The sequence below is a fragment of the Rhinoderma darwinii genome, chromosome 13 (assembly GCF_050947455.1).
Source record: "Rhinoderma darwinii isolate aRhiDar2 chromosome 13, aRhiDar2.hap1, whole genome shotgun sequence".
Taxonomy (NCBI): Eukaryota; Metazoa; Chordata; class Amphibia; order Anura; family Rhinodermatidae; genus Rhinoderma; species Rhinoderma darwinii.
In genome coordinates this window covers 57,696,177-57,721,178 of record NC_134699.1, presented here as the reverse complement: position 1 = coordinate 57,721,178, position 25,002 = coordinate 57,696,177, and the positions used below count along the sequence as shown (strand labels likewise).

Genomic DNA, 25,002 nt, shown 5'->3' with positions numbered 1-25,002 from the left:
TATACACTCATCGGAAATAGTACCCAAGTGAGATGCGCGTATGTATTTTTACCTGTCCGTTATTTGAACTGTGACGGTTCTGTGCAGAGAATGCGTCCTCGGCTCTCAGTGTGGAGTTCCCGCTGGCAGCCACAGCCGGATGAGTGTTGGCAGTGGCTCTGGGAATGATCACATCATACGGAAGTTCTGTCTGTGGCAGAAGGAAGGAGAAGTATGAGTTGTGTGGTAGAAGCTTACCAGCTAATTAATAGAAACCGCCGCATGCCATAGCCGGGCCTGATAAGGAGCCAATACACCTCCGGGCGCTGATTATCATGTCCGGCTTGTATTATGTGGTTTTGAAAACCACATAGCTGTCAGGTTCAATTAAAATTGGGACCAAAAATCTGCACCATTATTTGAAGAATGTAGGCGTAAAAACACTTCAAGCCATATGGAAATAAATGCTTATTGTGCTTTTTAAGGTGGTATATTCCCCCTTTAATGTGCAAATCTATAATATCCCAGCCCATGTGCAATGTAGGCTGTACTCTGAGGTACGCCTGAGCCCTTAGGAGTCCTGCAGACTGCAAATATAGGGCTTGTATATTACAACATTTGGATGTTTTGTATGTCATTTATAGAATTGGGAGGACCCCTTTAATGGGGATATGGTAAAGTCTGCAAAGGGCACAGCATATCTAATGTAGAAGACACAACCAATGCTTATATACCAACTTCTTGGATATGCGCCAATGAGAAGTCAGGAATGACTCTGGTTACAGTCCCTTTAATTGGGTTGTGTGACTTTAAGAAGCGGTGTCTGTTTTGGATGTGTACCCGGTATACTATGAATAGCTGCAGTGTATCTGCTATCCGGGAGAAGGAATAGCATTATACGGAAGAGCTTACAGCCGCAGGCTCGCACTTGGCCCTTACCGTGTTTTTATTCATTAACGCCATTTCCGTGGGCTGATAGACGCTGCTCCTGATCTGTCCATTGTATCCGCTGTATGGAGATACAGGCCTCTTAGCTGGCAAGAGAAAAATACATATCCGAGTTAATTACAGCTTACTACTGTAGATGTGTATAATTTTCTACCTATGTCCCCATGACATCACTTCCTGTCCCTGTGCTGTGGCATCTGTGTTTCCATAGGAGTACTGGGACTAATAGCAACAAATCAGAATGCTGCTTTCATTTGCTGTCTCCATAAAACTCTATTCCAACCTTGGTTTTACCCCAGTATACCTCAAAATAGACCAACCCTTAGAGGGCATATCCACCGTCAAATCTTCTTTTTGTGATGTCATTGTGACATGCGAGTGAATTTCACTTGTGGTGTTATTAGTGGGACTCTATGAGCTCGGACCCGAACCAAAAGGTCTACAGTACTCGTATGCACCACCAGAACCGTTTCAGGCAAAGTCAGATATTTCTATGATTTGGTCCAACTACATTGTACGAAACATCAATGAAGTGGAAATACAAGAGTATTGTTGAAGATCTTTGGTCTCTAAGAGGTCCTCAGCACCTTCAGATCTTGCTGGTACAATCTCCTGGCATGTCCCTTGAACCTACCATAAGATTTGGAGAACCCTTTAGGTCCCGCAGACCCACAGGCAGTGGTGAGACCAAAAGCTCTCCACCCTCCCTACTGCACCACTTGGGTGTGGATAAGGTCTATACTGTAGGAATTCAACCATAAGTGCTTACCAGACTGTGGCTCATCCATGGAGAAAGCTTTGTTCTCCACATACATGCTCTGAGAGGTTTGCTCCTTGAGGATGGTTTCATACCCTACTCCTCTTGTAGGGTAAAGGTCTTCTTCAAATGTCTGCTCTAAACTTGGCTTGGTCAACTGAGAGATCTCCGGGATGATATAGAGGAACACAAAGGTCCAGGCATTTGATACCAGAGCAATAGCCAATGTTGGGTCATCCCAATACAAAGGGTTTCCAACCTGAGCGTTTCCATAGACAAACATAACAATCCACACGATCCAAATGCAAGCGGATAGGAAAAGAGTGAGTAGAATGAAGACCGCGTGCTTCTTCCAGTGACCATATCGCCCACACAAGGCTGGCCAGGCCGTCACAAATCCGGCAACGATGAGGAACATGACGTATATCAACGCCATTACAAAGTCCGCGTTGGCATATTGACACTTTACCTCAGTACTACTGCTTCGTACGATGGTGATGATCAGCCACTCTGTGTTGATGATCACTTCTACCAGAGATAGGGCAATGGCCACGCCAATAATCCACCAACCGCTTGGTCCAGAGTTTCTCCTCACCAAATAGTTGAGATTACTTGCATGGACCCACAAGCAGGAGAAGCAAATGGCAAAGAAGACACCAAAGAGGAATCTTCGAGATGCACAAGTTGAGAAATCTTGTTTGACCACCATATCAAACACAAGACAAAAAAGTCCCAAAGTGCCAAGGAGGAAAAACACTTGAGTTCCCAGCATGCTCTTCTTCCTCTTGTCCTGAATAAAGGGGGTGCTGGCTACTAATACAATGGTGAGAATGAAGGAAGATACAATGCCGGCACTTGTTATGGCTTGTAGGACAATGCCCCATGCTGCCGACAGGTCACATAAGTTATAGTAGAGCGAGTTTAATCCTTCTCCACATCCAGTAGGAGCCGTCTGAGCCTCGGCCAAATTTGAGAAGATGGTCAAAAGCCACGCAGAAGCCAAGATGGTCCCAGATGGACGAAAACCGTTGAGAAGAGCCATTTCCTATAAGGAATATAGAAACAAAAAGTTAAAAGAAGATGTATCTCTCGAAATACCCAACAAGAATTATGTCCATGAACATTCACCGTATGTGTCCCATGCTGGAGCTACATCGAGGGAGTGTCATAAATAACAATACTAGAACGTAATGGTGTAATGGAAATCACTCCCTCTTGCTGCTGGGCGAGCGATCCAATGATGCCCTGAAGGGTTAGGGGTGGTGCCAGGGCTATATGGACCCTAAGGGGCACTTTTTTTATATTCATAGAAGTCCGTTTCCTGATAGTCTGTAGAGCAAGTAGAAAACACCGACCTTCTAACAGGGTTTGTAGGTCCATTCCATACCTAAATGACATATCTGCCTATGTATGCTAATTTGCATACTTTTCCCAGAGAGCATTGCGTGTAAAACTCCCTGAACCAGCTGGATCTCCTCAAGGTGAACCAGTACCTTCCTAGAGCTATGTATAAGGTAAGATTAAATCCGCCTCCCATCCAATAATGCATAACCAGGTTCTTTTTGTGCTGAACTTTGAAGTCCTCCCACAGAATGGCCTAGAGCCAAAGATTGTCAGGATATAAGGGGTCAGCATGCTGGGACGTGTAGTCCCTCACAATACCACATTTGTAAGCCTCAGAGGAGCAGACCGCAACAGCTGACTTGTGTTTTCATCATGATAACAGAATGTTTACACAAGATCCGCCATATCACAGGATGAAGATGATTACAAACATATTGTTCCCCATCTGGCAGTCACGTATATAAAAAAACTTTAACCCTTTAAGTCCCAGGAGCTTTTAAATAGTTGTCACCAGGGTGTGCCAGGTCCATAAAAAAAACACAGCATTTAGTGTGACCAAGGCAGTAACACATGACTGCACATCACTAAGGTTTGGTCAACATCTCTGTAACTAATCACATGCACAGTAACCAGTAGGTTAGTAAAGAAATGAAGCATTAAACTTTGCATGTTGGAATCAATGGGTTAAATTCAGCCAGCAGCTTCCCGGAATGGAGAGCAGTGCTTTGGCTAATACAGAGAGGTCCAATCATGACATTTTAAAAAATTGTCGAAAGTGGACAATCCCTTTTAAGTGAAGCTATGAATATGGGCGGGGCTGTGACAATCATTCATTCATTTTCATGAATTGGGGAATAGTGGTCATAAATTACTAATGACTTCGTTGTCACCGCAGTATAATTAGCAGCTAACTAACAAAGTAGTATTGGAATTATGAATATTGGGTTTAGCTTAATTTTGACAGATACTATACTATATAAAAAGGGGACCAGTTAGAGAAAGATTGCTGTGGTTGTGTGAAGAGGGGAGTCTGATCAGGGCGTTTAGTAAATTTGTTTAAAATGGACAATTCCTTTAAGTCATGCAAGTAATATAGGTTGGGCTGTGACAACCTTTCATGAATAGATTAATAGTGCTAATAAATTAGCTGTTACTGTAGTAAAAGTGGGTATAGTTTCAGTGAGTACATATGGGTGTCCCTCCCAGGAGTCCATGGAGATGTGGTTGACCATCAGGTACCCCCCTGCAACCCACCCAAACCTAGAATTATGAGGGGATTCTTGGGTGCCAGCCTAGGTAGATTCCAGTACACTGAGTTTTGGTGAGGAGGGGCCACTTGCTCCTGACCCTTGCAGGGCCTTCTGTCTTGGAGGGTCGGGCAGTAGGTCACTGTAGACACCTCAGGATCGATCATACATGTAATATAGGGCTGATCAAGTGATCGACTATAGATAGGAAGTCTGGTCCTGATATGTGTATGCTTGATCTTGGACTGTGGCCGTCTGTCCTGGTGGACCCAAAATTCACTAATGTGCAAAGCAGATATAGTACACGTCCCCTTTAAATCCATATTAAATCCTAATCACAAGTCCTGGTGCAGAATTCCATCCAGCATTAAGTATTTTCACTGCGACTTCCCTTTAAAAGCCCCTTATAGGCCCATATACAATCCCATATGCAATAGTTATGGGAATTCAGTGGCGAGGATTGCTGAGTCTTTTCCTGCGTATTTCAGGAAGCGCCTGTAGGGGTCACGTACTGTAAGTGGCCGCCTGCGGAATGTGCGAGGAAACTCCACTTGGGTTTAAGGGAAGAGAGGAGACGTAATAGCTTCCCGGAACAGAGGAAATTAAAGAAATTGTCACCTCCAACATGTTCTGAGAATTATTGTGCCCAATACGACTCGTGTCTCCTGCCTGCCTGCTATCTGCCATTATTTTCTAGTTTCTGCACTCTAGGTAATTAGCCACGCCCCCTAAGTGATGTCATACCCCACCTACAATGATGTCACCTGCCTCTCTTCCCCATAAGAGTAGAGCAATAGTATTTTAAATGAATGACGTGAAATAAAATTTAAAGGGTTTAAGATTTCTAGAAATAGCGCCACTCCATAGGCTGTGTGTGGTATTGCAGCTTAGCCAAATACAAGCCACGCCCCTTTTGATTAAGGATAATTCAAAAATGTCCTAGATTTCTCAAAAAATCTCACTGTTTTCTACATTAATATGGACGTCCTGGTGGTCACCGAGCTTAACTCGGCAAGCCCAGAGCTATCAAAACAGTGACGTGTGATGTGTATGGGTGGCTGCAGAGACTATTTATTAGAGAGCCTGATGGACTCCCTAAGAAATATTTGCCAAATAATTTCTAGTGGAGCTCCCCTTTAAGCCCCGCCCTAAACGTCAATCTTCTCAGTCCATTTACAAACCTCAATCATTTGCTAGACCATTTTATAAGATTGAAACCACAAACCTAATACATGAGACCTCAAAACTGATGACGGGTTCCAATTAAACCCCCAGGGTCTCAGAGGAACCCATTATGTATCCAGCGTTCTGGTTGCCAGGCGAGCGTCTAATGATTTGCCATTTGTCATAGTCATGTTTACCGCAATCCGTTACCTAGGCAGCAGATTTTATCACAGGTGTTACACGTGAATTACCGCCACCCCACCCATCCTCCGTCCACACTCCCCTCATTTGTCTCGCGTCCCACAGAATTGTGCTGCCTGCGGCACCACAGCCGCTCCCGCCATGTACGCAAAAGGTCAGACGAAGCCGAAATAGGGGCAAAACCGTTTTATTTTGCCCTTGAAATCCGTGTATAGTACATGGATTGTATTATTTAAAGGGGAAATGTCCCCCGTTTAAAGGTGTTGTCCAGTTTAGAAAACCCGTTTTCATGGAGGGAATTAATAGGGTGGGGGGGGGGGGGTCTTCTGTTCAGGATCTTCATCTCTAGGCCAGAGTGGATAGAGGTTACAGAAAAAAACATGTGGAGAAATCCTCCAGCTCACCTGACACACTCCGGTGTGTCGTTGATAGCGCCCGGATCCTCGTGTCGGCACACGGGTAGCAAGTAGAGAAACAGGGGACAAAGGTAGGATCCGGCGCTGAAGGCGTTTAAAATGGAATCGATTTTCCAAGTTTAATCTTGTAAGTTAAAAGGAAGTCCAGTAGTATTAGGTCCTGGGTGTGTATGAAAAATTTTTTTTTTTGGATAGAGGTTACATAGACCTGTCCTTTCCTGTATTACAGAGACAATCCATTGATGTGAATGGACACTTTGTAATACTTCATTTCCCCTGTGGCGGCACTGCAGGGAAATTTAACACATAATTCTAAATTTCCTCACCGATTACAGCTGATCGCTGAGGGATCAGCAGGAGGAGCTTTTGTACAATCTTGGCCGTATTGCCCAACTCTCAAGACTCATATCACACCTCAACACCCCTTGTGGAGAACGTTCTAAATACAACTGAGCCGGAAACCTCGGTGATCGATGACTTTGGTCTGACGGGTTGTGAGATTGATGTTGATTTTGGCAAATGGAAAGTGCATTCATAAAAGGGATGCCCTGTGGGCATAGTGATCCAACTCCTGTACTCGCACCCAGTATATACCAGCTGTCATCTCACGGGCTGGTTTTGTTTTTGTCACTCGGTCCATACATGACTGGCTTAAGGGGCATTTGCCCCTAAAATTAAGAAATCATCAGCAATACAAGTCATCGTGTGAGGTCTTGTGTTTCTAGGTAAGCTGGTGGACAAACAATATGGTGGCCATTACTACCCCAAAAATGTGTTCACCCAGCTTTCCCAGATTCCTGCATGGCTAGTTATGAAGTGAAATATCCGCCAATCTCATATTGCGGAGATATTGGGCATATCTGGTGTTTGTGAATCTAGAAAAGCTGGGTGACGACCTGTACAGAAGCTGGAATGACAGTCGAATTAGTGACACCCAGCTTTCCCAGAAATCGTTTTTACATTTTTTGAAAAATCCTAATCGTAACCTCTTCCGTTCTGATTTCTGTCATGTGCAAGGACCTTGCGTGGCTCCAGATCCCCATCTACATCAATGTCCACACATGTAAGAACATATTTTCTACTATTAAGACAAGCTGAGATGTAGTTGTAATGGTAACTATACTGATCGGCACCCAGCTTTCCCAAAAAAGATGAATATGTATGCATATACACATGTAGGTGGCGCTATTCAAGACAGGTATGATGTAGATATTGCTGTAGATGGTGGCTCATTGAGCAGTCTAGAGAATTGGGTTAACAATTGCTACAAGAGTTGTAATGGCAGCTATACTGATTGGCACTCCACTTTCCTAGGATCAGATCTATATTCACAAATATTCACATGTAGGTGGCATAATTCGAGACAGGTAGGATGTAGATATTGATGTATATGGTAAATTCTTAAGGAGCCTAGATAATCAGGGTAACGACCACTGCAATAGGTGTAACGGTAACTATAATGATCGGCACCCAGCTTTCCAGAAACAGATCAATGTTTACGCATATACACATGTAGGTGGCGCTATTCAAGTTTGGTTTCATGTAGATATTGATGTAGATAGTGACTCCTTGAGAAGTCTAGAAAATATGGGTAACAAGTTATAACGGCAGCTATACCAACTTGCACCTGGCTTTCCTAGATCAACAGATCGTATTACAAATATTCACATGTAGGTGGCGCTAATTAAACCAGGAATGATCTAGATATTGATATAGATGGTGAATCCTTCAGCAGTCTGGAAAAGCAGTTTTTACAAGACAAGTCAGGGACTTAGGTGGGGGAGGGTGCCTTGCTGGCGGCGTCAATCTATAAAAGACAAATGGGTCGGCCTGAATTGTCCCGGACGGGCCATAACTGAGGGTGATCGGTGGGAAAAGTAAACAGGTTTGATTTGGTGGAGCAGGTGATGGGTGGCAGGAAGGATGTGACGGGTGAAGGTAACGTCTGCTCGCGATTGTTTATATAATTAGTACACACAGGAGGATTTACATACAATTGTACGGATGATACGGCCCAGGCCATCACCCTTCTTCCCTAATAAATCCCTCAGGAAGGGGCCAATTTACCCTAATTAGAGTCCTCTTATTAGGGGCCAGTTTCTGTTCGCGTCACATATCTACAGATACTTGGTTGGTATTGAAAATCTATGTTTTTTAGAGGGGAACTCTAAAAAAAAAATGTGGTCCTTTGGGTGAAAGTTTTTGGGCCTCCCTGCCAGCGGGCCAGATCCCGAATTATTTTTGCTGTGGGGAAAAAGGGCCCCAAGACACATCAGATCCTCAGTGAGAAACTTGACAGGATCCATCAACATCAATCTAATATACATGGGCTTTTAAGGCCGGGTCAAATGCCCTTCTACCCTTCTTGTCATGGCAACTATAAATCTCTGATGCAGGGAAATCCGCAAACTCCGCTGTGTTATTTGGGCACTGTATGGTATTATAAGGGCACGGCAGGATGAGACTACAAAAATCTCCTACCGTTTTATGTATACAGCTCCTATGCAGACCTATGTTTATAGGACACTAACATACCATGTAGTCAGGTATTACCCCCACTTTTGCTGTCTCCTGGATGGCAAGAAGTAGGGGCAAAGGGAATGGGATAACACATGGCTGCAGATCAGTCTACACAGGGTTCTATTTTGTAGTCTCCAACCATGGAGACCCATAGCTGAGCATAGGAGCTGTATACACATAACGATAGCAAGTTTTTTTGTTTTACATGCATTGAATTCATGAAATCATTGATTGAAAAGGTGGACGGACCTCTTAAATAGAATTCAATCACAAAACGAAATTCCTTTAAGCCGGCAGCTGATATTACAACTGATGAGTGTTGTTGCATGGCAGGGTCAGCGGTGGCGCTATAGGTCAGTGTTATAGGCTGTTTCTTTTAACATGCCCAGGCTACTTTCACATGCGAGGTCACCCAAGCACAACACACAATCCAACCTGCACACGTACAGTTGGTGCCCGGGGCCATGTTCACATTAGTAGGACGCACCGGTTGACAAGGGGCAGCCTGTTTACTGTAAACACGGGGACCGAAAACACAACTCAAGAACAAATGAACTTAGAGGTCACTTGGTTTTTAACCCTGAATTGTCCACTGTGGATTCAAGTGTTCACTTTATAAAGGGGGTCCCCTTATTGACGGTTGACCCCAATCATGATCAAGGGCGGCCAAACATTATAAGATCTTTTGGACTAAAACTACTAAAGATCTGTGGCCAGCGTCAGGCCTACAGCTAGCCACAGACCATCCCGAGATAAGTGGCGCCATATGTGTCTGATCAACGCTTATCTCCACTTCCACCATAGAAAAGTCATTTCTAACAGTTATCTTCTATCTATGGCCATTTTACACCTGATCTGACAATTGGACTTATAGCGGAGGTGTATAGAAGGGTTGACCAAACACTTATACACATAGGGATGGGCACCTCCATCTCCCTACACATGTATCACAGTGGGCACCTCCATCTCCTCTCCTCCATACACATGTATCACAGTGGGCACCTCCATCTCCCCCCTACATACACATGTATCACAGTGGGCACCTCCATCTCCCCTCCTGCATACACGTGTATCACAGTGGGCACCTCCATCTCCCCTCCTGCATACACGCGTATCACAGTGGGCACCTCCATCTCCCCTCCTGCATACACATGTATCACAGTGGGCACCTCCATCTCCCCTCCTGCATACACATGTATCACAGTGGGCACCTCCATCTCCCCTCCTGCATACACATGTATCACAGTGGGCACCTCCATCTCCCCTCCTGCATACACATGTATCACAGTGGGCACCTCCATCTCCCTCCTCCATACACATGTATCACAGTGGGCACCTCCATCTCCCTCCTCCATACACATGTATCACAGTGGGCACCTCCATCTCCCTTCCTGCATACACATGTATCACAGTGGGCACCTCCATCTCCCCTCCTGCATACACATGTATCACAGTGGGCACCTCCATCTCCCCTCCTGCATACACATGTATCACAGTGGGCATCTCCATCTCCCTCCTCCATACACATGTATCACAGTGGGCACCTCCATCTCCCCTCCTCCATACACATGTATCACAGTGGGCACCTCCATCTCCCCCCTCCATACACATGTATCACAGTGGGCACCTCCATCTCCCCTCCTCCATACACGTGTATCACAGTGGGCACCTCCATCTCCCCTCCTGCATACACGTGTATCACAGTGGGCACCTCCATCTCCCCTCCTCCATACACGTGTATCACAGTGGGCACCTCCATCTCCCCTCCTGCATACACGTGTATCACAGTGGGCACCTCCATCTCCCCTCCTGCATACACGTGTATCACAGTGGGCACCTCCATCTCCCCTCCATATACATGTATCACAGTGGGCACCTCCATCTCCCCTCCTCCATACACGTATATCACAGTGGGCACCTCCATCTCCCCTCCTGCATACACGTGTATCACAGTGGGCACCTCCATCTCCCCTCCTGCATACACGTGTATCACAGTGGGCACCTCCATCTCCCCTCCTGCATACACGTGTATCACAGTGGGCACCTCCATCTCCCCTCCATATACATGTATCACAGTGGGCACCTCCATCTCCCCTCCTCCATACACGTATATCACAGTGGGCACCTCCATCTCCCCTCCTGTATACACGTGTATCACAGTGGGTACCTCCATCTCCCCTCCATATACATGTATCACTGTGGGCACCTCCATCTCCCCTCCTCCATACACGTGTATCACAGTGGGCACCTCCATCTCCCCTCCTGCATACACGTGTATCACAGTGGGCACCTCCATCTCCCCTCCTCCATACACGTGTATCACAGTGGGCACCTCCATCTCCCCTCCTGCATACACGTGTATCACAGTGGGCACCTCCATCTCCCCTCCATATACATGTATCACTGTGGGCACCTCCATCTCCCCTCCTCCATACACGTGTATCACAGTGGGCACCTCCATCTCCCCTCCTCCATATACGTGTATCACAGTGGGCACCTCCATCTCCCCTCCTCCATACACGTGTATCACAGTGGGCACCTCCATCTCCCCTCCTCCATACACGTATATCACAGTGGGCACCTCCATCTCCCCTCCTGCATACACGTGTATCACAGTGGGCACCTTCAAATCCCCTCCTCCATACACATGTATCACAGTGGGCACCTCCATCTCCCCCCTACATACACATGTATCACAGTGGGCACCTCCATCTCCCCTCCTGCATACACGTGTATCACAGTGGGCACCTCCAGCTCCCCTCCTCCATCACATGTATCGGTTGGACAGTATGGACATCCCTATGTGCAGACCACTGTTCCCCCCCCTTCGTTCAGGCTGCATACATATTACGCCGGCGGTGCCCGGTTGCGGACCTCACTTGCTTGTATAGGAGGCTGCTGGGAATTTGGGACGTGTTTGAAGCGCTCTGTAAAAACCTAAATACCAAACACTACAGCTCTGTGTGCTGCCCTCCTTATATTTACCTAATAAACCTGGCTTAACCCCTTCCCTCCAAGTACAAATATTCTGCCTGCTTAACCCCTTCCTTTACAAGTGCTGCCAAAATAATGTAAGTTTAACCCATTCCACTCTAATGAAGTCTTAGAGTTGCAATTAATTAAATAGGGTATATAAGAAATAATGTGTTTAACCCTGTCCTCTCCATGTACAAAGACAACCCAAGTTTAACCCATTCCCCTCTATGGGCGTCTTGAGTCTAACACAAGGTTTGCATAGAGTGGTAATGAAACCTCTGTATAATAATGAGAACATCTGCTACTTTCTAATATACTTTGTGTTTCAATTCCTCACAGTTTTCAAGATGTCCACTTGCTGTCAGTGAATGAAAACCATTAAAAAAATATGTATATATCCAGATACTGAAATAGGTACAGACCCAATACTTCTCACAGCTGAGAGTTTGCCACAGTTGTATCCACTGTAGACTATCCTCAGTGAGCTAAAAAGCCTAACCTCTAAACTGATACAGTTTACCTGCACTGATACACTGTAGCAAACTATCAGGACAGGACAGCGGTTGGTGCTTCGGATATATTTAGCTCAGATGATTGCTCACTCTAGGCTAATACATTGTGACAAACCCTCACCTTTGAGAAGTATTGGGTCTGTACCTGTTTTCAGCCCTAGAAGGTAAACAATACTACTCTCATTCACTGACAGCAGTCAGGGATCTTGAAAAGAATACATTTTTTGTAACAGAGTATATTTATACAGCAGGACGTTTCACATTAAGATTTATTTACATAACACCTGAAACCTGGTGATCTCAGGCAAAATAAATATATATATATATATATATATATATAGAAGATCCAAACATAGGAGCAGCACTGTGTCAATAGCCAGAAACGGTTGGTGCTAGCTTCAAAATATCAAGGAGTGACGAGCTCCTCATGCATATATCCAAGAAAAAGAGACTGGAAGCAGCACTCAGCAAAAAAATGTGAATTTATTCACCCAACACAGCTGTGTTGGGTGAATAAATTCACATTTTTTTGCTGAGTGCTGCTTCCAGTCTCTTTTTCTTGGATATATATATATATATATATATATATATATATATATATATATATATATATATATATATAAATAAAATCCATGTTTAACCCATTCCTGGCTAGCTACAAATATGATGCAGCTTAACCCATTCCTCTCCGGTTACACAAATGATTACATGCCTAATACCTTCTCCTCCTTCTACTCGGAGGTCCTGCAAGGACAAAATAGGCATGATTAACCCATTACCTCCCACAAGGGTCTAGCAACTAGAGGAGACTCGCATACCTATCTCTTTATATTCATTCCTTGCAATAAAAAGAATGCATGCCTAACCAATTCCCCTCCATAGTGATCCAGCAAGCAGAGTTACAATACTCTGCAGGCAAAATAAAGCACATTTCACCCATAGAAATATTTACAATGCACTGAACAATCCAGTGTAATCCACCAGGACGGCAGCATTGCATCGCAGTCGATGTAGAGGAAGCTGCTGCAGGTCACATTGATCTTACCTGCCAGTGTCTGGAGCAGGGCACAGGGAAGACTTTATTCCTGAGTTAGTGGAGGGAGGGTGAGTAGTCCAGTCCTGGGCACACGCTGGGGGTTATGCTGCCTGCAGCTGGAGGACTTGTGTACAATCTGCCCGTTGCTCTCACTTCTTCACTCCTCCTTCTCCTGTCTGGTGACGTCACGGTGACATCATGGTGACTACCCCCAGGAGCTCCCAGGTACACTGCCACTCCTTCACCTGCCTGCCCGGCTCCACATCGGGTAAGGGCAGCAACACACACCTTGGAAAGTTGCAGAAACTTTTAACCCTTTGCTGTAACTGTTCTTCACTTTTGGGACTCTGGATATATAAAGCTTATCTGTTTTAGAAACCCCCTTTTTGAGGTGCTGAGACCCCCTGTGAGCTGCTTTTAATATTAAAATAACTTTCCCATTCGGATACCCCTTTAAGAACTAGACCGGGTTAACCCCACAGTAATAGGTGGGTTATGCCATCATTTAGTGGATTGAGGGGGTCAGAATACTAGGACCCCACTGATTCCTAGAACTAAGGGGTCCTATAGCTATGATAAAGCACGGAGGTGCTTTTTTATTTTTGGGGGTCCCATCTTTGTTATTTAATCCCCTTTTAATACAATTATTCTTAGCGCGTTTAGTAAGGAATTATTTGAAAACATTTTTTACCCCCCATTTGTTTTGCCGTATTCTGAACTTAATGGACTGGTATCAACCTATGTTCCTATGACAAACATTCCTGGCCTAGCAGCTCCGATCTCAGGATCAGTGGGGGTCCCAGCAGTTGGCTCCTCACCAGGGGGTCCGTGACCCCTTCATTCTAGAGAAAGGTGGTGGTTACTAGAAATGTTTTTGCCATGTATCTGTATAAGGCCTCCTTCGCACATAGATGTTTTTTTCTAGCATTTTAAGGCTCTGTTCACATCTGCGCTGTTTTTCCGTTCTTCTGTTCCGTCAATGGAAGCGCCGGAGTCATTGCAGCACGGACACTACAGGCGCCTGACGGAACCCATTGACTTTAATGCGTTTCATTGCGCTTCCGCGAGGGTGTTCATCATTTTACCGGAAGAAGTAGTGAATCCGGACTTATGGAGACAGTGAGGGGGAGGGGTCCATGTAGCAAATTTTTCCATTGCAAATTTCTGCTGACAACTTCTATGATAAGAAACACAATACTGATAAATCAGAGACGCAAAGCAGTGGAGGCGAAACCTTGTATCCGGTGTCATCAGATACTTTCTTATAAGGCTCCGTTCACATTTGCGCTAGGGCTACGTTCACATCTGCGTCATGTCTCCGTTCCATCTGAGCTTTCCGTCGGAACGGGATCTTGACTGAAACCAAAGGTTTCCGTTTACATCACCATTGATTTCAATGGTGACGGATCCGGTGTCAATGGTTTCCGTTTGTCTCCGTTGTGCAAGGGTTCCGTTGTTTCAACGGGATGAGTACCGTAGTCGACTGCGCTATTCATTCCGTCAAAATGGAACCCTTGCACAACGGAGACAAACGGAAACCATTGACACCGGATCTGTCACATTGAAATCAATGGTGATGGAAACGGAAACCTGGTTTCTTTTTGTGTCAGTCAGGGCTTTGTTCCGACGGAAAGCTCAGACGGAACATCGGAGCGTCGCCCTGACGCAGATGTGAACAAAGCCTAAGCCGCTGATAATGGAGCCTGGAAGGTAAAACACGTAGATTTGATATGTAATGATCATATAGATCAGTGGTGCTGCATAAGCGCTGCTTATCTCTCTGACTTTGGGGGTGGATTGTGACTGATATTGAGGGATAGAGAGATAGATAGATAGATAGATAGATAGATAGATAGATAGATAGATAGATAGATATGGGATAGATAGATAGATATGAGATAGATAGATAGATAGATATGAGATAGATAGATAGATATGAGAGAGATAGATATGAGAGAGATAGATATGAGAGAGATAGATATGAGAGAGATAGATATGAGAGAGATAGATATGAGAGAGATAGATATGAGAGAGATAGATAGATAGATAGATATGAGATAGATATGAGATAGATAGATAGATAGATATGAGATAGATATGAGATAGATAGATAGATAGATAGATAGATATGAGATAGATATGAGATAGATAGATATGAGATAGATAGATAGATAGATATGAGATAGATATGAGATAGATAGATAGATATGAGATAGATATGAGATAGATAGATAGATATGAGATAGATAGATATTAGATAGATAGATATGAGATAGATAGATAGATAGATATGAGATAGATATTAGATCGATAGTTTGTGTCATCTGTTCTATAGTGTAGATAACTGGCAGAACATAATCTGTCATTTTAATAATCTGTAATTGTAAAGTAAACAGAACACACTGTGTCACATGCAGTCTCTTCCACATTGAGCTGCTCAGCATTGTAAACAATGGGGTCCCCACATTGTCCTTGTATTATTTCAGCCGTCACCACAGGGTCCTATAGTCCCTCTCCGCTCATATACTCTGCACACGTCTTGCTTGTTGGAGACGTTTTATATCTGTTCAGATCTTTATTAGTTTTCTAGTAAAATTGAGGACTGGACAGGATTTATGATGCCACTAAAGAGCCCCAGGTGCTTCTGAATAACTGCAGAGCATCGCATCTTTCTGCCGTCATGATTCTGTATGACTAACATGAAATGATTGACTTCTGTAGAACGTGACGTCCTCCGCACCCCCAGCTCTTCTCATCATGGGTGGTGGCCGATCAGAAGGAGCATTTCCAAAATTCTCGAGATGTCCTCAATATGTCAAGGGTTAGTTGAGTCAGAGTGATATGGGATGAGGGACTCTGGATGTACACAATTATTGTTCTTATTCACTGATAACAAGCAGAGATTTTGAAAATGGTGAGGAATATAAACAAAGTATATTAGCAAGTATTTTATTATACAACAAGTAAGTTGTTTTTTTTGTTGTTTTTTTTACATAAAACTGAAAGTGGGAAAAGTCCTGTAACTTTCTGATGTACTATGTGACAGATCCTTACCAGTTCCTAAATCTCTGCTTGCTGTTAGTGAATGGTAACATTCCAGAAAACTTTCACAGAGCTGATATCAATTGAGTTTGCTACAATTGTATCCAATCTAGATCATCTGTGAGCTAAATACATCAGCTTAAAACTTTCTCCTGTCCTGATAGTTTGTTACAATGTATCAGTGCAGGTAAAAAGTATTGTCCAAATTGTTTATCCCACAGAAAATGGAGTCCAGTGTAGCAAACTCTCAGCTGTGAGACATATTAAGTCTGTATAGGTTTTCAGCCTCTATGTAAAAGGTCAGATGTGGCTCCATCAGTCAAATATGCTTGCTGTCAGTGAATAGGAGCATTACTGATTAAATCTGAAAACCCGTACAGACCTGCTGATGTATTTAACTCACAGAGAACTGTTTAGACTGGATACAATTGTAACAAACTCTCAGATGTGAGAAGTATTAGATCTGTACTGGTTTATATCCTTTGTACAATGTAAACAAGATTGTTCCCATTCACTGAGCGCAAGCAGAGATCTTGAAAATGGTGTGCCATTATTCTATAAATAGCTACAATCTGTATTTTATCTAGCTCTGCCCTTTTGATAGACGAGTTGGACATTGGTATTTGCTGTGCCCGGCTGTATGTTATCTATTGGCAGAGTGAATGTGCTTAATTAAAGTAGTGCCCCGGGGCAGGATACAATATTTATAGAACAGTCAGGTAACCACTCCTGTAATCCAGCGAGGGCCGCACCTCACCGCATGACTCCCGCGGCCTCTTTAAATATTGACCTGTCTTTCCTTTCTTGACTAATTCTTTTACAATAGTCTGATTTATAGGGAATGTACCGGCCGGGCCTGGGAACTTTCTAGAACGGAGCAGCGGCGCCCTAACTTATCGGCAACCCCTGAGCTCACCTGAAGTCCAGAATGTTCCTTCAAGGATATGATGACCGCTCAATAGGAGTAATGATCAGGTATTTCTGTGTGATAGGGGGCCTGGATCATGGACAAAAATATCTATCTATCTATCTATCTATCTATCTATCTATCTATCTATCTATCTATCTATCTATCTATCTATCTATCTATATCTATCTATATCTATCTATATCTATCTATATCTATCTATCTCTATCTATCTCTATCTATCTCTATCTATCTCTATCTATCTCTATCTATCTCTATCTATCTCTATCTATCTCTATCTATCTCTATCTATCTCTATCTATCTCTATCTATATCTATCTATATCTATCTATATCTATCTATATCTATCTATATCTATCTATCTATCTATCTATCTATCTATCTATCTATCTATCTATCTATCTATCTATCTATCTATCTATCTATCTATCTATCTATCTATCTATCTATCTATCTATCTATCATCTGTCCTGACTGTTTGCTACATTTCCCTACAATCTATACAATCATTCGCACGTCTCCTTTATGTTACTGCAATACTCGGGGGTCCGGTGTGGTTCCCAGATGTGGGAGTGAGGACCCCACCATTTTTTGCTCAGAAGTTTCCATCAATCATGAGTTTTTTCCCTCTGCTTAAAATCACAAATGTTCCTGTTCACTGACAGCAAGAAGAGATCGCGATGTCAAACTCATAAAGGAATCCATCACATCCTAGAAAAAAAAAATTGGTGAAATCTGGATCACGAGTCGGATCATTGCAGGTTTGTAGAGTGTCCTATTTTAGGGGGAACTCTCCTTTAAGCAATAAATAAAATCCTGTCCTGTTTAATGTTTCCCCGGTTATATAAAGGCTCATGAATGCGAGGTGTTAAAGTCGCAGGAGGGCGCTTGTGTTTTCTTTTGTCTTATTTGTAAGTCCTGTCGCTATAAACCTTTCACGTTGTCGATACCAGAACAATAAGAAGAACAGATAACGTATTAGTCAGCGCGGTGACACAAGAATGCTCCCTTTATAGCGTGCGGGGGAGGGGCGCAGGCCTGGGCGCAACAGTGAACTGGTCAAGGAGATAATGTAACTGTGGGGCGGCTTGACGTAGGTGTTTGATGCTTTGTATACGGATATCACTCCTTAAAGAAATATTGACTTAGTAACTATATCTGGGCCTTATATAACAGCCGATACACCAGGCCATTTTCATACATGACAAATTGGGCATTGATCGGCCTTCGTGCTAGACTACACGCCCCGGGCGCGTTGTTTTCATAAGTAAACCATTTATTAATAGATTTTCCAATATAGAGCTTCTGTATATAAGCTATTCCGATTTCCACACCTATGAGGGTCCAAGGGACATTACTGAGCACCCGATCTGTGCCAGGAAGCTCCAGGGTCAAGGTCCTAATCAATGACCCTAAATCCAACCCTAGCCAGGCATGGATAACTGATGACCTATCCACAGGACCTATCCATAGGTCATCAGTAGATGATCGTTGGGGGTCCGACACCCGGAGCCACACCGATCAGCTGCTCTGACTGCGTCCGGACCGCCACCAGTCATGTACTGATGACCTATGGATAGGTCGTGTGGATAGGTCAACAGTTGCCCGTGCCAAGACTTCAAAAAAACTTTAAAGACTCAATAAAAGGATTTTTCCGCTATAGGGGAACCCCACCATATCTTCACTTATTTTCTCTATGCAGGGGTGCTCCTGGCCACCCGATATTTAGGGATCAAAAGCACAGCCGCATTCACTTGACTGTGAACTGGGGCATCCATTCCTTAATTTTTGGGATTAGTGGGGATCCCGAAGTTTGTACCCCCACAGACCATAATGTTCTGCCACATTGTAGCAATATTAAAACTCCCACTATTTGAATGGCCATTTGCAGGACACTTTGGGGTACATTTGCATAAGCCCCGTCTTCTTTGAGGTCTGTTTTGCGGACTATTCCGTGAAAAACTTTCTATATGCTAAAACATTATTACATGGGAATACTCCTTTAAGAAGTCATCATTGTCTTTAATAATTCTAGGGTTTCTTTTTTTTTTAAAAAAAAGGTAGTACTAAAATATATCCTATTAGGGGAAAGTTGCGCCTTTCTCACAGTCCAGGAGCCTGTCGTTTCCTTTCCAACCTGCAGGTTCACAAACCTCCTCAGTCACCAAAAAGTCCATCTAGGGTAAAACAGTAAATAGAAGACGGGGAGGAGGGAGATGCAGCTGAAGTTTAAAACTCAGTCTTTCAGTAATACAGCATGAGGCGGATAGGGGAGGGGGAGAAGCAGGTTGAGACATCTGATTGGCTCAGCGCACACAGCACAACTCTTACATCACACCAGGAAAAATCATCAAAGGGAAGGAAAATGGCTTGGTCCTTAAGGTGTTAAAGATGAAATCTTAGGGGGTTTAGAGGTATTGTACCCCTAGAAATCCTAAAAGGGTTTTATTTACCTCCAACGGTAACAGCGCTGTGGAAAATAACACCATTTGTATAAAATAAATATATAGAAAAGGGACTGTCATATGCTCTATTAGGGTGTGCAGCTAAAAAAATCGGAAGGTTTCGCTTAGGTAAAGTGGGTTTCCTGGCTTTGAAGGGTCATAGACCTCTATGAGGAAGGTTCGTCCTTAACTGGGACTAGCCTTCATCCCAAAGGCCTCTTAGTATCTGCAGGGCTGCCTGTATGGTATGTACACCCTTGACCCCAAGGGCTTTATGGGGTTTGCCCACATGAGATTAGCCGTTGGCAGATGGACCCACAATGTGAAGAGTAGTTGGGTTTACAATACTTTGTCTCATGCCTTTTCAGCTATTTTGAAGGCTTCTGGTCTCCAGGAGACCCCCAATTTGCCCTCTTTCCCTATTGCCTGAGTGGCATATGGGCCGTCTATGACCTCCAAAGTAAAAGATACCATCTGAGATATTTTGGACCAAATCAAGCACCTACTTATTACTGATAGCAGTCAAGATGCCATGTCAACCAATTCAATAAGTGTGAAGATGGCTGTCGTTGAGCTGGTGGGATGAGGTGCGATGGGGTTAGGTGATGGGCAACTTGTGAGATCTAGAGACCCTGTTCTAGTTCTCAGCCAGTTTATGATCATTATGAGATCTTTCTAGAACCATAGATGGACCAAATCACACACCATCTGATATCCGTAAAGACAGCTTAACACCATGACAACCACTCTGAGGTGGACTAGTGAGCGACTCATTAGATTGAGCCCTGGAGATCCAGGTTCTAGTCCTAAGAAGGTTAATGATCATTAAGAGATCTTTCCAGACCAATAGATGGTGATGATCCACTTGTATCTTCTAGAAGCTGCTAGGCAACAATATTGAGAGAAGTCACTCTTGATGTTTGTTAAAGATTAGGCTCGGAGGATTATATGTCAGATGGCCTTATTGTCCTATGGGGCAGCTGTGGCCTCCAAGGAAAAAACTACCATCAAAGATTATGGGACTAAATCAAGCACCATCTTATGGTTTATCGGAAAGATGACATCTAAACCGGAGACTACGACAACCAATCCAGTTTTATGTGTAACTGGGTCTGACCTTGAGCAAGGGAGTAACGGGCAACTGCTTAGTCTCCAGCTTTGAAGACCCAGGTTCTAATCTCAAGCCACCACATTGAGAAAAATTATTCTTGACGTTTGAAGAATATTTGGCTCTGAGGATTAGATTTCCCTATGAGTCATATGGTCCATCTCTGGCCTCCAAAGAAAAAAATCCCATCTAAGCTTATTACTCATATCAGTAAAGATCTCTCCGGTGGACACCTAGACAACCAATCCAATACTGTGTGCATGCAGTTCTAGCTCTTACCTGGTGGGGTAGACTAATGGATTCCTGTCCAACCTGAAGACCCAGGTTCTAATCCCAAAAAGGTTAATGATCATTATGAGATCGATAGGTTAGATGGTCGTGATCAACTCAAGCACCATCTTAATACTGATAGCAGTGGCGGCAACCAGACACCATTACGACCACCTCAAGTGCGTGTGTTCCACCTCTGACTCTGGGATGGACTAATGTGTTACATGGAGACCAAGGTTTTAGTCCCGATGCATTTGATGACCATTATAAGATCTTTCCAGAACGATAGGTGGTAATAATCAAGCACTCGCTTATTACTGGTTGAGACATCTCAACCAGACATGACAACCAGCTCATATGTATGTGTTGCGAGGTGACCTAACGGGTAAGTGATGCGTATGCCCAGGTTCAAATCCTGAAAGGATTTTTTTTTTTTTTTTTTTGTCCTTCTGAAACTTCTAGATAACAATATTGAAAAAAACTTTGTCTTTCGCGCTGTTGAAGCCTTGGCCCTGGGGCTTAGACGACGGATTATATTTTGGCCACAGTAGAAATACTGGTTCAAAACCTGTGCCTGGTAAATTGCAACAAAATCTAAAGGAAATGGATTTAAAAATTATTTTATTTTTTTTTTAAAAATCCAATGATTTTTCATGATTTTAAGTGATTTCTATTGATTTTGACTGATTTGGGTGAATTTACCTGATTTCCGATGATTTTCTTCTATTTCAAATCAGTCCGACAAATTTCCACTGATTTTGTCAGAAAAGGGCAGATAAACCAGGACAGGCTTGCAGAAATATCTACTAAGCAAAATTCACTGACCAGTCCTGTTTTTACTGGTTTTTTTTTTTTTTGCTTTTTTCCTAGAAATCTGTGAAATCAGGCAAATTCAGCCCAACTGATTTGAAATCAACCGAAATCCGTAAAAATCTATCGAAATCATATGAAATCACCAAAAATCTTTGATTTTTTTTTGGGGCAAAATTTACAATTACATTTTTTGTTTTATTTAGTAATTCTATGTTGATATCCTGTAAAAAAAAAATATATATATATATTATATTTTTTGAAAAGCGGCTTAGGAGTTCTAGCCAATGTGTTTTGAGCCACCGTCTCTCTAAACCAAATTGCCACATTCTGAACAAAGGGCAAGGTATGTTTTTGGAATATTCTTGTTTTCAATCACCTTCTAAAGAATTTAGGAAAACTTTCCACATGGAGCCCCCGGGACTAGAACCGTCAATGACATCTTCACACATCAGGCACAATGATCGAGACATGATAGAGATCTGTTGAGTCCCTGTTTGGCCTCTGTGGATCTTTGGGCCTCCTCATTAATGCATAGGCTTCTGTATTGTTGGTAATCGCAGGGTCCATGGTTCAAGTCCCCTTGTCAGTTGGTGGTCACTCAGATTACCTAGGCAAAAATACATAAGAATGTTTTTTTTAAATTAAGGATAAATACTAGGGGTTCCTGCATTTGCTGAATTTTTGCTTCTTTACCCCAAATACCTTTCTCATATAAATACCTTTTTCTTCTTTTACAATCCACTACGTTGCAGGATACATTGCACAAGGCTAAAGTTGAGCCCAGGTACCATTAAAAACAAGGTGGCATATACTCTATTCAGTCCCTGGTGATCTGTGATATATACAGTTCCCAGTCCCTGGTCCAGTAGTTTATTTTACATAGTCCCTGAAGGTCTGTGGTATATATTTATACAGTATTCAGTCCCTGGTCCAATAGTGTATATTTTACCCAGTACCTGGTGGTCCGTGGTATATACAGTATTCAGTATCTTACCCAGTATTATTTTTTATCCAGTCCCTGGAGATCAGTGATTCAGTATTTAGTCCTTCTTGACCCAGTGGTGTATATTTTACCAAATCCTTGGTGGTCAATGGTATATACAGTACAGTATTTAGTCCCGGGTGGTCCAGTGGTATATGTTTCACTCAGTCCCTGGTCACTCAGTGGTATATACAGTATTCAGACCTTGGTGGTATCTATTTGGCATAGTCCTTAGTATTTGAAGTATTCAGTCCCTGGTGATCCATTGGTGTAGATTTTACCAAGCCCCTGCTTGTCGCTGGTATATACAGTATGCAGTCCCTTCCCTGGTGACCCTGTGGTATATACAACATTTCTGCAAACCAATTGATGCCCCCCTCACGCCTCCGTTTTACCCACCTGCGGTCGGCGTCCTCCTTCTACCTGGCGTCGCTCCTTTGCGCTGAAGCCCGCATCTGACGGCCTCCCTCACCATATTGGATCCAGGGTTGTAGGCCAAAACAGTATAACAAATTCTCAAATATGGATATTTACTGGGCTACGCCCTGAATATGAAATCTTTATTGAGGAACGTAACAGAACAATCAATGTGTATTGTGCGTATGTAGCACTCAGGTCGTCCTCCGTCAGCGCGGGCTCGGGCTATATCCTCATCGTCTATTTATAGTGTTAGAGCGGGCACATACAGGCACCTTTGCGATGTTTTGTTCTCCGCTGTGTAAGTACAAGGTGTGTCTATTGTGTAAACTTTCCTGAGGTCATCACCTCTCGGCGCGCATGAGGCACTCCGAATCAGAAGGGCAGGGAGCGGCTGGCATTATTCATCCAGCATTCTTCATGTCTGCCAACTCTTCAGTGGGTATAGAGATTCATCCGGAGAACAATATATGCCAATATCTGTGCATTGTGCTGTGATCTGCATTCTTGCTCGCCATTGTTCGCCAGATGACTGGATCGGGACTATGACCTTTCGTTGTCATTGTCATTAATTCTATCTAATAGGATTGTGTTATTTTTGGTGAAATGGTCTCATCCTCTATATTACCGGGGCATCTATAGGGCAGAATGAAAAAGTAATTATCTGTAGTAGTCCATAGACATCAGATTTTTACAATTTTTTTCTGACATTTTGGCGAGGGTATCCTAGGTGGAGCCGTATTTACCGATAGCTTAGAAGGTCATTGCACCAGGTTTCGGCTATGGACAGTTAAAGGCGTTCTCAGAGGGTTAAAAAAAATTGTATTAGGTTAAAAAAATACACATTCTAACATTTAAAGTATAAAATAAAAATCTTCTTTTGAAGAGTGCTGTGCTGTCCCCAGTGTTTACACTGCTGAGCAGCTCAATGTGGGTGGGACTGTAGCTTGATTGACAGGTGTGCTCTGAATTACGACGCTCGATATGCCACAGTCCTGTGTTAGGGTCAGTTCACACTGAGATTTTTGACACGGAAACCGCGTCGGATAACGAGGCAAAAAACTGCCAAAAATGCCTCCCATTGATTTCAATGGGAGGCGGAGGCATTATTATGTCAGAGCCTGGGGCCACCAAAGGGTCCTGTGGTGGGCCAGACTGGCGCTGTCTGTAGTGACATATTACATAGTGCCCCTTTATTAGGTAAAGCTGGAGACCTATGACCAGCATAGCCCTGGATTATCAAATAAAGGGGCACCCCACCTCTACTGACTGCCTATACCCGACTATTAAAGATGACCCCTTTAAGGTTGAATTGAATGATTTCACTGATAGCGGAGTGACTCATTAAGGATAGGTTTCTCCCCATTAAGGTGCGGCACGGGGAACGTTTGTGTATAGTCCTTCATCAGTCTGTTATGGGAACAGGCCACTGTTGGTGCAGTCCTCCAAGATCTTCATTCACACCAACGTCACCTTCACTCGCAGCAAGTCTCAACATGTGAAGGACGGCAGCAGCGACCTGTCAATACCCAAGATCCAGATACTCTCCAAAAATAGTAATCATTGGACAACCGTTCCTGGAAATAAGACACGTCAGAATGAGACAGCACTCTTTATGGCAACACCACACATGACTTCAAGATTTTGAAAAGATAGGGAACCATTTCAGAATAAATGTGCAACTCTAGAGACCATGGAAATTTAAAGGGGTTGTCCCTTTTTTATTAGAAGGTTCTTCTGATGATTTCCAGCTGCTAGGATCCCTAGCGATCAACTGTAATCTGTGGGGAACCTGGCAGCGAGTATTTAATTCCCGTGAAGTGCCCCCACAGGTGAATTGAAGTATTACATGGTGCCCATTGAAATCAATTGGCTGTATAGGTAATGAACAGGCATGT

At 43.5% G+C, this 25,002-nt stretch overlaps 1 protein-coding gene and 1 long non-coding RNA gene across 2 annotated transcripts in view; one reads left to right on the top strand and one right to left on the bottom strand.

Moving 5' to 3' along the window:
• Positions 1–13,258, bottom strand: part of GPRC5C (G protein-coupled receptor class C group 5 member C) — a 16,429-nt gene extending 3,171 nt beyond the window's left edge. Inside the window, exons 1-4 of the mRNA XM_075846402.1 lie at positions 13,110–13,258; positions 1,697–2,729; positions 919–1,013; positions 53–190 (exon numbers count right to left, since the gene is read on the bottom strand). Of these exons, the coding sequence (XP_075702517.1) occupies positions 53–190; positions 919–1,013; positions 1,697–2,726 (1,263 nt within the window). The 5' untranslated portion in view covers positions 2,727–2,729; positions 13,110–13,258. The remainder of the gene's footprint in view (positions 1–52; positions 191–918; positions 1,014–1,696; positions 2,730–13,109) is intronic.
• LOC142666381 (uncharacterized) overlaps positions 1–25,002 on the top strand; it is a 27,363-nt gene extending 2,361 nt beyond the window's left edge. Inside the window, exons 2-4 of the long non-coding RNA XR_012851673.1 lie at positions 16,969–17,117; positions 17,736–17,831; positions 24,475–25,002. This is a non-coding gene — a long non-coding RNA (uncharacterized LOC142666381). The remainder of the gene's footprint in view (positions 1–16,968; positions 17,118–17,735; positions 17,832–24,474) is intronic.